Source organism: Leptopilina heterotoma, unplaced genomic scaffold (genome assembly GCF_015476425.1).
Source record: "Leptopilina heterotoma isolate Lh14 unplaced genomic scaffold, ASM1547642v1 Lhet_54, whole genome shotgun sequence".
NCBI classification, from domain to species: domain Eukaryota; kingdom Metazoa; phylum Arthropoda; class Insecta; order Hymenoptera; family Figitidae; genus Leptopilina; species Leptopilina heterotoma.
The window spans coordinates 4,306,149-4,320,515 of NW_025111118.1; the positions used below are offsets into that span (position 1 = coordinate 4,306,149).

Genomic DNA, 14,367 nt, shown 5'->3' on the forward strand with positions numbered 1-14,367 from the left:
CTAATCGTCTGACAATTTCCTGAGTTCTAGTAGGGACTGAGCCCTACCTAAGCCTGAAGATTAGAGAATTTTATTTCAATTTTTAAGTAGTAGCAGTTCCACCCGTACGCCATCAGACAATCATAATTTAATAAAAACGAAAATAAAAATTTATTTCTTACAAATTTAATAATTCCAATCATCTGAAAATCACCAGAGTTTTAGTAGGGACTGAGCCCTACTTAATCCTGAAGATTAGAGAATTTTATTTCAATTTTTAAGTAGTAGCACCCTCACCCGAACGATATCAGACAATAAAAATTTGGTAAAAACGAAAATAAAAATTCATTTCTTCCAAATTTAATAATTCTAATCATCTAAAAATCACCAGAGTTCTAGTAGGGACTGAGCCTTACTTAATCCTGAAGATTAGAGAATTTTATTTCAATTTTTAAGTAGTAGCACCCTCACCCGAACGCCATCAGACAATCATAATTTAATAAAAACGAAAATAAAAATTTATTTCTTACAAATTTAATAATTCCAATCATCTGAAAATCACCAGAGTTTTAGTAGGGACTGAGCCCTACTTAATCCTGAAGATTAGAGAATTTTATTTCAATTTTTAAGTAGTAGCACCCTCACCCGAACGCCATCAGACAATCATAATTTAATAAAAACGAAAATAAAAATTTATTTCTTCGAAATTTAATAATTCTAATCGTCTGACAATTTCCTGAGTTCTAGTAGGGACTGAGCCCTACCTAATCCTGAAGATTAGAGAATTTTATTTCAATTTTTAAGTAGTAGCAGTTCCACCCGTACGCCATCAGACAATCATAATTTAATAAAAACGAAAATAAAAATTTATTTCTTGCAAATTTAATAATTCTAATCATCTGAAAATCACCAGAGTTCTAGTAGGGACTGAGCCCTACTTAATCCTGAAGATTAGAGAATTTTATTTCAATTTTTAAGTAGTAGCACCCTCACCCGAACGCCATCAGACAATAAAAATTTGGTAAAAACGAAAATAAATATTTATTTCTTCTAAATTTAATAATTCTAATTATCTGAAAATCACCAGAGTTCTAGTAGGGACTGAGCCCTACCTAATTCTGAAGATTAGAGAATTTTATTTCAATTTTTAAGTAGTAGCAGTTCCACCCGTACGCCATCAGACAATCATAATTTAATAAAAACGAAAATAAAAATTTATTTCTTGCAAATTTAATAATTCTAATCATCTGAAAATCACCAGAGTTCTAGTAGGGACTGAGCCCTACTTAATCCTAAAGATTAGAGAATTTTATTTCAATTTTTAAGTAGTAGCACCCTCACCCGAACGCCATCAGACAATAAAAATTTGGTAAAAACGAAATAAAAATTTATTTCTTCGAAATTTAATAATTCTAATCGTCTGACAATTTCCTGAGTTCTAGTAGGGACTGAGCCCTACCTAATCCTGAAGATTAGAGAATTTTATTTCAATTTTTAAGTAGTAGCACCCTCACCCGAACGCCATCAGACAATCATAATTTAATAAAAACGAAAATAAAAATTTATTTCTTCGAAATTTAATAATTCTAATCGTCTGACAATTTCCTGAGTTCTAGTAGGGACTGAGCCCTACCTAAGCCTGAAGATTAGAGAATTTTATTTCAATTTTTAAGTAGTAGCAGTTCCACCCGTACGCCATCAGACAATCATAATTTAATAAAAACGAAAATAAAAATTTATTTCTTGCAAATTTAATAATTCTAATCATCTGAAAATCACCAGAGTTCTAGTAGGGACTGAGCCCTACTTAATCCTGAAGATTAGAGAATTTTATTTCAATTTTTAAGTAGTAGCACCCTCACCCGAACGCCATCAGACAATAAAAATTTGGTAAAAACGAAAATAAAAATTTATTTCTTCGAAATTTAATAATTCTAATCGTCTGACAATTTCCTGAGTTCTAGTAGGGACTGAGCCCTACTCCATCGTGAAGAATAGAGAAATTTATTTCAATTTTTAAGTAGTAGCAGGTCCACCCGTACGCTATCAGACAATCAAAATTCGGTAAAACCGAAATTAAAAATTTATTTCTTGCAAATTTAATAATTCTAATCATCTGAAAATCACCAGCATTCTAGTAGGGACTGAGCCCTACTCCATCGTGAAGAATAGAGAAATTTATTTCAATTTTAAGTAGTAGCACCCTCACCCGTACGCTATCAGACAATCAAAATTCGGTAAAACCGAAATTAAAAATTTATTTCTTGCAAATTTAATAATTCTAATCATCTGAAAATCACCAGCATTCTAGTAGGGACTGAGCCCTACTCCATCGTGAAGAATAGAGAAATTTATTTCAATTTTTAAGTAGTAGCAGGTCCACCCGTACGCTATCAGACAATCAAAATTCGGTAAAACCGAAATTAAAAATTTATTTCTTGCAAATTTAATAATTCTAATCATCTGAAAATCACCAGCATTCTAGTAGGGACTGAGCCCTACTCCATCGTGAAGAATAGAGAAATTTATTTCAATTTTTAAGTAGTAGCAGCCTCACCCGTACGCTATCAGACAATCAAAATTCGGTAAAACCGAAATTAAAAATTTATTTCTTGCAAATTTAATAATTCTAATCATCTGAAAATCACCAGCATTCTAGTAGGGACTGAGCCCTACTCCATCGTGAAGAATAGAGAAATTTATTTCAATTTTTAAGTAGTAGCAGGTCCACCCGTACGCTATCAGACAATCAAAATTCGGTAAAACCGAAATTAAAAATTTATTTCTTGCAAATTTAATAATTCTAATCATCTGAAAATCACCAGCATTCTAGTAGGGACTGAGCCCTACTCCATCGTGAAGAATAGAGAAATTTATTTCAATTTTTAAGTAGTAGCACCCTCACCCGTACGCTATCAGACAATCAAAATTCGGTAAAACCGAAATTAAAAATTTATTTCTTGCAAATTTAATAATTCTAATCATCTGAAAATCACCAGCATTCTAGTAGGGACTGAGCCCTACTCCATCGTGAAGAATAGAGAAATTTATTTCAATTTTTAAGTAGTAGCAGGTCCACCCGTACGCTATCAGACAATCAAAATTCGGTAAAACCGAAATTAAAAATTTATTTCTTGCAAATTTAATAATTCTAATCATCTGAAAATCACCAGCATTCTAGTAGGGACTGAGCCCTACTCCATCGTGAAGAATAGAGAAATTTATTTCAATTTTTAAGTAGTAGCAGGTCCACCCGTACGCTATCAGACAATCAAAATTCGGTAAAACCGAAATTAAAAATTTATTTCTTGCAAATTTAATAATTCTAATCATCTGAAAATCACCAGCATTCTAGTAGGGACTGAGCCCTACTCCATCGTGAAGAATAGAGAAATTTATTTCAATTTTTAAGTAGTAGCAGGTCCACCCGTACGCTATCAGACAATCAAAATTCGGTAAAACCGAAATTAAAAATTTATTTCTTACAAATTTAATAATTCCAATCATCTGAAAATAGACAGAGTTCTAGTAGGGACTGAGCCCTACTTAATTCTGAAGATTAGAGAATTTTATTCAATTTTTAAGTAGTAGCACCCTCACCCGTACGCCATCAGACAATAAAAATTTGGTAAAAACGAAAATAAAAATTTATTTCTTCCAAATTTAATAATTCTAATTATCTGAAAATCACCAGAGTTCTAGTAGGGACTGAGCCCTACTTAATCCTGAAGATTAGAGAATTTATTTCAATTTTTAAGTAGTAGCACCCTCACCCGAACGCCATCAGACAATCATAATTAGTAAAAACGAAAATAAAAATTTATTTCTTACAAATTTAATAATTCTAATCATCTGAAAATAGACAGAGTTCTAGTAGGGACTGAGCCCTACTTAATTCTGAAGATAAGAGAATTTATTTCAATTTTTAAGTAGTAGCACCCTCACCCGAACGCCTATCAGACAATCATAATTTAAGTAAAAACGAAAATAAAAATTTATTTCTTACAAATTTAATAATTCCAATCATCTGAAAATAGACAGAGTTCTAGTAGGGACTGAGCCCTACTTAATTCGTGAAGATAGAGAAATTTTATTTCAATTTTTAAGTAGTAGCACCCTCACCCGAACGCCATCAGACAATCATAATTAGTAAAAACGAAAATAAAAATTTATTTCTTACAAATTTAATAATTCCAATCATCTGAAAATGGACAGAGTTCAGAGTAGGGACTGAGCCCTACCTAATCCTGAAGATTAGAGAATTTTATTTCAATTTTTAAGTAGTATCAGTTCCACCCGTACGCCATCAGACAATCATAATTTAAGTAAAAACGAAATAAAAATTTATTTCTTGCAAATTTAATAATTCCAATTATCTGAAAATCACCACAGTTCTAGTAGGGACTGAGCCCTACTTAATCCTGAAGATTAGAGAATTTTATTTCAATTTTTAAGTAGTAGCAGGTCCACCCGTACGCCATCAGACAATCAAAATTCGGTAAAACCGAAATTAAAAATTTATTTCTTGCAAATTTAATAATTCTAATCATCTGAAAATCACCAGCATTCTAGTAGGGACTGAGCCCTACTCCATCGTGAAGAATAGAGAAATTTATTTCAATTTTTAAGTAGTAGCAGGTCCACCCGTACGCTATCAGACAATCAAAATTCGGTAAAACCGAAATTAAAAATTTATTTCTTGCAAATTTAATAATTCTAATCATCTGAAAATCACCAGCATTCTAGTAGGGACTGAGCCCTACTCCAATCGTGAAGAATAGAGAAATTTATTTCAATTTTTAAGTAGTAGCAGGTCCACCCGTACGCTATCAGACAATCAAAATTCGGTAAAACCGAAATTAAAAATTTATTTCTTGCAAATTTAATAATTCTAATCATCTGAAAATCACCAGCATTCTAGTAGGGACTGAGCCCTACTCCATCGTGAAGATAGAGAATTTATTTCAATTTTTAAGTAGTAGCAGGTCCACCCGTACGCCATCAGACAATCATAATTTAATAAAAACGAAAATAAAAATTTATTTCTTGCAAATTTAATAATTCTAATCATCTGAAAATCACCAGAGTTCTAGTAGGGACTGAGCCCTACTTAATCCTGAAGATTAGAGAATTTTATTTCAATTTTTAAGTAGTAGCACCCTCACCCGAACGCCATCAGACAATAAAAATTTGGTAAAAACGAAAATAAAAATTTATTTCTTCCAAATTTAATAATTCTAATTATCTGAAAATCACCAGAGTTCTAGTAGGGACTGAGCCCTATTTAATCCTGAAGATTAGAGAATTTTATTTTAATTTTTAAGTAGTAGCACCCTCACCCGAACGCCATCAGACAATAAAAATTTGGTAAAAACGAAAATAAAAATTTATTTCTTCCAAATTTAATAATTCTAATCATCTGAAAATCACCAGAGTTCTAGTAGGGACTGAGCCTTACTTAATCCTGAAGATTAGAGAATTTTATTTCAATTTTTAAGTAGTAGCACCCTCACCCGAACGCCATCAGACAATCATAATTTAATAAAAACGAAAATAAAAATTTATTTCTTCCAAATTTAATAATTCCAATCATCTGAAAATCACCAGAGTTCTAGTAGGGACTGAGCCCTACTTAATCCTGAAGATTAGAGAATTTTATTTCAATTTTTAAGTAGTAGCACCCTCACCCGAACGCCATTAGACAATAAAAATTTGGTAAAAACGAAAATAAAAATTTATTTCTTCCAAATTTAATAATTCTAATCATCTGAAAATCACCAGAGTTCTAGTAGGGACTGAGCCCTACTTAATCCTGAAGATTAGAGAATTTTATTTCAATTTTTAAGTAGTAGCACCCTCACCCGTACGCCATCAGACAATCATAATTTAATAAAAACGAAAATAAAAATTTATTTCTTCCAAATTTAATAATTCCAATCATCTGAAAATCACCAGAGTTCTAGTAGGGACTGAGCCCTACTTAATCCTGAAGATTAGAGAATTTTATTTCAATTTTTAAGTAGTAGCACCCTCACCCGAACGATATCAGACAATAAAAATTTGGTAAAAACGAAAATAAAAATTCATTTCTTCCAAATTTAATAATTCTAATCATCTAAAAATCACCAGAGTTCTAGTAGGGACTGAGCCTTACTTAATCCTGAAGATTAGAGAATTTTATTTCAATTTTTAAGTAGTAGCACCCTCACCCGAACGCCATCAGACAATCATAATTTAATAAAACGAAAATAAAAATTTATTTCTTACAAATTTAATAATTCCAATCATCTGAAAATCACCAGAGTTTTAGTAGGGACTGAGCCCTACTTAATCCTGAAGATTAGAGAATTTTATTTCAATTTTTAAGTAGTAGCACCCTCACCCGAACGCCATCAGACAATCATAATTTAATAAAACGAAAATAAAAATTTATTTCTTCGAAATTTAATAATTCTAATCGTCTGACAATTTCCTGAGTTCTAGTAGGGACTGAGCCCTACCTAATCCTGAAGATTAGAGAATTTTATTTCAATTTTTAAGTAGTAGCAGTTCCACCCGTACGCCATCAGACAATCATAATTTAATAAAAACGAAAATAAAAATTTATTTCTTGCAAATTTAATAATTCTAATCATCTGAAAATCACCAGAGTTCTAGTAGGGACTGAGCCCTACTTAATCCTGAAGATTAGAGAATTTTATTTCAATTTTTAAGTAGTAGCACCCTCACCCGAACGCCATCAGACAATAAAAATTTGGTAAAAACGAAAATAAAAATTTATTTCTTCCAAATTTAATAATTCCAATCATCTGAAAATCACCAGAGTTCTAGTAGGGACTGAGCCCTACTTAATCCTGAAGATTAGAGAATTTTATTTCAATTTTTAAGTAGTAGCACCCTCACCCGAACGCCATCAGACAATAAAAATTTGGTAAAAACGAAAATAAATATTTATTTCTTCTAAATTTAATAATTCTAATTATCTGAAAATCACCAGAGTTCTAGTAGGGACTGAGCCCTACCTAATTCTGAAGATTAGAGAATTTTATTTCAATTTTTAAGTAGTAGCAGTTCCACCCGTACGCCATCAGACAATCATAATTTAATAAAAACGAAAATAAAAATTTATTTCTTGCAAATTTAATAATTCTAATCATCTGAAAATCACCAGAGTTCTAGTAGGGACTGAGCCCTACTTAATCCTGAAGATTAGAGAATTTTATTTCAATTTTTAAGTAGTAGCACCCTCACCCGAACGCCATCAGACAATAAAAATTTGGTAAAAACGAAAATAAAAATTTATTTCTTCGAAATTTAATAATTCTAATCGTCTGACAATTTCCTGAGTTCTAGTAGGGACTGAGCCCTACCTAATCCTGAAGATTAGAGAATTTTATTTCAATTTTTAAGTAGTAGCACCCTCACCCGAACGCCATCAGACAATCATAATTTAATAAAAACGAAAATAAAAATTTATTTCTTCGAAATTTAATAATTCTAATCGTCTGACAATTTCCTGAGTTCTAGTAGGGACTGAGCCCTACCTAAGCCTGAAGATTAGAGAATTTTATTTCAATTTTTAAGTAGTAGCAGTTCCACCCGTACGCCATCAGACAATCATAATTTAATAAAAACGAAAATAAAAATTTATTTCTTGCAAATTTAATAATTCTAATCATCTGAAAATCACCAGAGTTCTAGTAGGGACTGAGCCCTACTTAATCCTGAAGATTAGAGAATTTTATTTCAATTTTTAAGTAGTAGCACCCTCACCCGAACGCCATCAGACAATAAAAATTTGGTAAAAACGAAAATAAAAATTTATTTCTTCGAAATTTAATAATTCTAATCGTCTGACAATTTCCTGAGTTCTAGTAGGGACTGAGCCCTACCTAATCCTGAAGATTAGAGAATTTTATTTCAATTTTTAAGTAGTAGCACCCTTACCCGAACGCCATCAGACAATCATAATTTAATAAAAACGAAAATAAAAATTTATTTCTTCGAAATTTAATAATTCTAATCGTCTGACAATTTCCTGAGTTCTAGTAGGGACTGAGCCCTACCTAAGCCTGAAGATTAGAGAATTTTATTTCAATTTTTAAGTAGTAGCAGTTCCACCCGTACGCCATCAGACAATCATAATTTAATAAAAACGAAAATAAAAATTTATTTCTTGCAAATTTAATAATTCTAATCATCTGAAAATCACCAGAGTTCTAGTAAGGACTGAGTCCTATACACAATCTTGAAGAATAGAGAATTTTTCATGTAATAGCAGTTCCACACTTTTGAAAAAATTAAGTTTTGTATTTTTTGAAATAACATTTGTCTATAGTAAAATTTTTATTAATTCTTGTCAAAATTGCATTCCTGACATATGTAATAACGAATTGATTCTATAAAGTGTGTACTTTATTAATATTTATAGAATTAGTAAATATTTTAATTTTTCACAAATAATTTAAATTTTCTATTTTTTGAAATTTCATCTTAACACCTTTAAATAATTATTCTAAAATAAAAAAATTATACAATTGGTATATATTATATTGAGGAAGCTAAATGATCATGAAATGAACAACTTGTTTTATAAATAAAAAGGAGAAAAATTTGCATAATTTAGATCAGTCGAACGAAATTTGTTATAGAAAAAAGCATATAATAAACAAAATTTATTTGTTAACCATATTTTTCTATATTTTCCAATTTCAAATATTGTTTTATTATAAATCATGAAAAAATACCTACATTTTTCGATCTGTCAAACAATATTTTTTAAAGAAATAAAAACAAAAATAAAACAAAAGCATACACAAAAACTAGAGTACTAAGTGTAGGCAGACAGAATGAAAGAATGAAATACGAAGAATATTGTAGTTAATATTTTATCGCAATAAGGAAAATTTCTTTCGCTATTTGTTTATATAATGGCTGACTGTATAGTGACTTCTACTACTGAAAATGAAAGTTTAACTAATTACTAATAAGGAAATTTTAATTGTTAATATTTTTATTAATGAAAAAAAATTTCTTTTGATATTTGTTTATAAAATGTCTACCTATATACTATAGTGACTTCAACTACTGAAAATAAAAGTCTAACTAATTATCAATAAAAACAACTTTTAATTGTTAATATTTTGATTAACAAAAAAAATTTCTTTCGATATTTGTTTATATAAAAGCTGATCGTATAGTGACATATACTACTGAAATCACTAATAAGAACATTTTAATTGTTAATATTTTGATTAACGAAAAACAATTCTTTCCATTTTTCTTTACATAATGGCTGACTGTATAGTGACTTTTACTACTAAAAGGAAAATCTCACCAGTTAATAAAAAGAACTTTAATTCTTAATATTTTTATTAATGAAAAAATTTCAATTACTCATTTCTTCACTTACGAGATAAACGAGCTATTAGAAAATAAAAATACAATCTTTAACAATATTATTAATAAATTTATTAATAAACGGAAAGTTTTTTTGTTATTTGTATACACAATGTCTAAAAGATTTAAGAATTTTTAAAAATTCTTATTGTCTGACTAAAAATGGAATTTTTTACTAGATGCTAAATTAAAAAAAAATATCCTTAGAATTTGAAAATGGAATTTTTTAGTTTTTACCCTTTCGCAGTGTAAATTTTTCTATTGAAACAGTTTGAAAAAAAATTATTACGTGATATTTTCATCTTGAGGCGAAAAGTCCTAAATGTCTGACTCAAACTTCTTGTTCTACTTGTTTTAGTAAATGCTTGTCTGACTAGAAGATGGAATTTTCTACTGAAAAACTGATATCACTTATGTGACCAAACAAAATTTATGCTTATTTCATAATTTTATCTATAAAAATAAATAAATTCTTTTAATTAGTAAAAATTTACTATAAAAAAAATGTAAAATAATAAAAGTAATAAAACAATAATAAATTTGGGAAATATTCGATAATAGCAGAAAGAGGAAAATTTGTTAAATTCATAAAAACAGTAAAAGTAAATAGATTAGAAAGCTAATTAAATTATTAAATCATTAAAAATAGTAAAATTAATTAAAACAGTAAAAGTAAAAAGAATAAGAAAAATGAAAAAATTTAAATATTCGAAAATATAGAAGAAAATTGTAAATATTTGAAAATAGTAAAAAATATAGTAAATTTTCGAAAACACTTGAAATAATAAATATTCAACAACACTTGAAATAATAAATATTCAAAAACTCTTGAAATAATAAATATTCAAAAATACTTGAAATAATAAAATATTCGAAAATACTTTAAACCATTTTCATCTCAGAGAACAGAAAAATACATATTTATAAATATATAAATTTTCTCGAAAAGATAAAAGTTATTTAAAATTTTTAAAATTCACCTCAAATAAAAAAGAAAAAGGAGAAAATTTTCCACTCGACAAAAATGCTTATCATGCTTATATCTCAAACTTTGATGCAGTATATATAGAGAAATTATTGAAGCGTAACTCGGAGAATGACAAACGTGATTTCATAAGAAACCATGAGGGAATATGATTCATGTCTCTCGTTAAGGAGTTCCATGCAAAATACGTTGAAATGAGGGTGAATTGTGGAGAGCGAGAGAGAAGGGGAGGGAGAGAGGTGAGAGGGGTGCAGAGTCTTCTCCACGTGAATCCTCTTACGAGATCAAGAAGAGAAGCCGTCATACATTGTGCAAATCCCTTTACACCACTTCCATCTCTCATCGATGAGCTTTCACCAAAAGCATTTGAAATTTCATCTTTCGAATAATGTGAAAAATTCAAATAATAATTGTAATCGAATTTTCATTCATGGAAACATTAGTTAAAAAAATGTTAGTTTTAATGAAACATTTTGAACGCTACTAATTTTTTTTCCTATTAGTAGAAAAAGTCAATTTTGATCAGACTTGTCGACTTTTTCGCAATTTATTTCCAATGGTAGAAATAAATTTTCAGTCAGACATAAATGAACACAATTAAGGATCACAGAAAATGTTGTGATATTCTAACAAGTAGTAGAAGTACCTTTTAGTCAGACAACGCTATAAAGTCTTTAAATTCTGCTGCAAGTAATTAAAATCAATTGCGATCAGACCCAATTTTTTTTTCTCTACAAAAGAAATTCAGACTTCAATGCAGAAAGTTAATTTCATGTTTTTAATTACAAAAAAAAAATTTGCTACAAGTAGAAAAAGCCATTTTTAGTCAGACTGTTCGAATTCTTGTGAAATTTGAATCAGTAGTAGAAGCAAATTTTAGTCAGACAATGTTGAGAACTAAAAATTTTCTAATAAGTAGTAAAAATCATTTTAAGTAGTAAAAAATTCTTGATAGTTTATTTTCAGTAGTGAAAGTCACATTAAGTCAGACATTGTTTCAGAAAAATGTTAATATGCAATATTTTGCTAAAGGTGGTAAAAAATCGTTAGATTCATACGTTGAAAATATTATAAGTGTTGGTAGTAGAAAAGTTCCATTACTTGTCAGACTACTTTTTCGTTTCTAAATTTTTCCATAAGTAGTAAAAATCATTTATGGTCAGACGAGATTTTTTATTCTCTAACAAACTTGCAGCAGTAGTACAAGTCAGTTTCACTCAGACAAATTGAAAACTTTTTTAATTTTTTACTAAAGTAGAAAAAGTCAATGTAAGTCAGACATTTTTAAATTTCAATTTCAATTTCAATTTCTTATCAGTAGTATAAATCGGTTTCAGTCAGACAGTTTCGAAGACTTTTTCAGTAGTCATAATCAGTTATAGTCAGACGGGTCATTTAAAAAAATTCCTAGTAGCAAATACCGTTATCAGTCAGACAACGATTTTATTATTATTATTATTAATAATATTTTTCTAAATTTTGTTAATAATATTCTTCTTATTGTTAAAATTTAAAAATTATGTTTTCAGTAGAATTAGTCAGTTTCTGGACAGACAAAAAACTTCAACATACTAAATTTTAACAGAGACCACACTTTTACGAGTTAAAAATAAGTTACATAATTTTTTTTCAACCCAAAAAATTCAAGTACCTACGTCTTTAAATGGAAGTAGAGTAAAATTTTTACGTTTAAATTTTATTTTATTTTTTTTTCTGTCAGGTATCGAAATGTAAGAATGATGATTTTGTGGCTTTAAATCTGTGTTAAAAAAGAAGTGTCGTAAGAAAGGGTTTAAAAGTGAAGATAGTTGTAAAAATTGACTGATTTTCATTCATTTTACTTTCCCATTTTTATGGATTCTCCTTCTTCTTCTTTTTCGTTTTTTTTTATGAACCAAGATTCACCGAGACGAACATAGTCTGACTTTTAAGTTATGAGCTCTAAAAAGTGTAATAAAGACCGTACGCCTTTGTAGGACAGCAGATAATAAATCCAGCGAGGCGACAGTTCGCTTACCTTGAAGAAGATCCCCAGGTAATATCGTTTCTCGCCTAGTTTCAAAAGCGGCATCGTCCATCTCGAAACTGCCAAGTTACCCACATTCTCATCCACACAATTTGGACACTCATCTGCAAAAAAAAAAATACAAATTTTCAACTTCATTACTCCTTCTATTTTTTCTACTTCCAGATTTTTCGTTGTTTTCAATTTTTAACATAATTTAGAATTCTACAAAAAAGTTTTTACTAAAAACTTTTTTATTTACTTTAAAGTTCAACAAAAAATTTTTTACTAAATAATTTTTAATTTAATTTGAAATTTAATAAAAAAAAAATTTTTATTACTATTTGCGCTTTTTGTTAAAATTCTTTTTTTAATTATTTTATGTAATAAAATGGTCTTAATACGCTAATTAGGTCTTTTTATTACAAAATAATATTTTTTTATTCTTCTTTTTATTATTTTATAATTTCTCCTTTAATTTAAATAATTAATTTAATAATTACAAACTAAATAAATTATATAAATAAATTTTTATCAAATCATTATTATAAATGTAATAATAATTATAAAAAAATTGTATTTACTTTTTATTAAAATATTACTAATCCGTATAGAATGTTAACAAATAAAAATATAATTATAAACTTTTTTTCCTTTTTTTTTTATTTGCAAAAATAATATAATAATAATTTTTCATTTACAAATAAAAAGTTTAAATTACATTTTATTAGTTATTCAATCTTTAAATTTATGTTTATAGTCAACGATAAAAAATACTATTAAAATTATAAAAATATTATTAAATTATAATAAAAATAATATTATAATAATAAAAATATTATCAAAATATTAAGAATAATATTAAAATACTAAAAATATATAAAATGTATAAAATATTATAATAATTATAATATGAATGCTTATTTTCACTGTACATAATAAAAAATAAATAGAATAAATCAGGTTGAAAATTATATTCACAGAGAAAAAGAGGACAAGAATTACATATCATTAAATATTAGATTTAAAAAATTTGCAATCATCTTGTTATATTTCATTCATGTTTTATTTTCTCATCTCCTCTGATGATAATTTAAACGTCTGATGAGTAGATGATTACCAATTAGTGACATAAGATTTATAACTGTGCGAAATTTTTTATCGTACTCCACGGCTACTTTCGAAATATATTGAGAAAGACATACATTTATCAATTTTCGAAATTTTTTCTTTTTTACTTCACTTTTTCTTTCATAATTTATACGTGTCTTCAGCCTAATTATGTTATATTAATGTGTCACATTTGACGCTATAAAAAATCATATTATTAATAGTATTGGAGAAAAAAAAATTTTATTTTGCTTCTTCTTTTTTTTGCATTAAATTTAATGTTAATTATATTAAATCTTTGACGAGGTAAAAGCAGAAAGTGGGACAAATTTTTTTCTTTTTGATCTCAAGTAGAAAAAACATTGTTTAGCAAGACTTTGTAACAATTTTGTAAAATTCCATTAAAAATATCATTAAAGACCTGCTTTTATAAGGAAGGTTCGAAATAATTTATTTTATAGATGAGAAAAATTTCGTGTGAGAAATTTTATTTTCAGTAGTAAAATTCCTTGGAAGTCAGACGATATTTTATGTTTACTTAATTTTTTTAACGACATTGTGCAATATTTATATTTTATTTTTGAAAATTCATTTTCTAATTTAAAGAATTATATTTAAATTACAATTCTACGAGAAATATTTTTAATAAATATTTTTATTACTTTTAAAATTTTCTAGAACTAAAATTACTTTTTTTTAATAACTAAAATTACTTTGACTGCTTTTTTAAATAAAAATTTCAAATAAATATTTTCAGTAAAATACATTTTCTTAAATTAAAATATCCAATTTTAACAAAATGTACATTTAAAAAAACAATATTAAAAAAAAATTTGAATTTAAAATACAAAATTGTGAGAAAAATTGTATAATAGATAGACCCTTTTTA

At 27.7% G+C, this 14,367-nt stretch overlaps 1 protein-coding gene across 5 annotated transcripts in view; it reads right to left on the minus strand.

Moving 5' to 3' along the window:
• The window catches only part of LOC122508445 (low affinity immunoglobulin epsilon Fc receptor-like), a 229,961-nt gene that overhangs the window by 27,019 nt on the left and 188,575 nt on the right, over positions 1-14,367 (minus strand). For all 5 annotated transcript variants that reach the window (XM_043621801.1, XM_043621805.1, XM_043621804.1 and 2 more), the window contains one exon: positions 12,381-12,493. In XM_043621801.1, the coding sequence (XP_043477736.1) occupies positions 12,381-12,493 (113 nt within the window). The remainder of the gene's footprint in view (positions 1-12,380; positions 12,494-14,367) is intronic.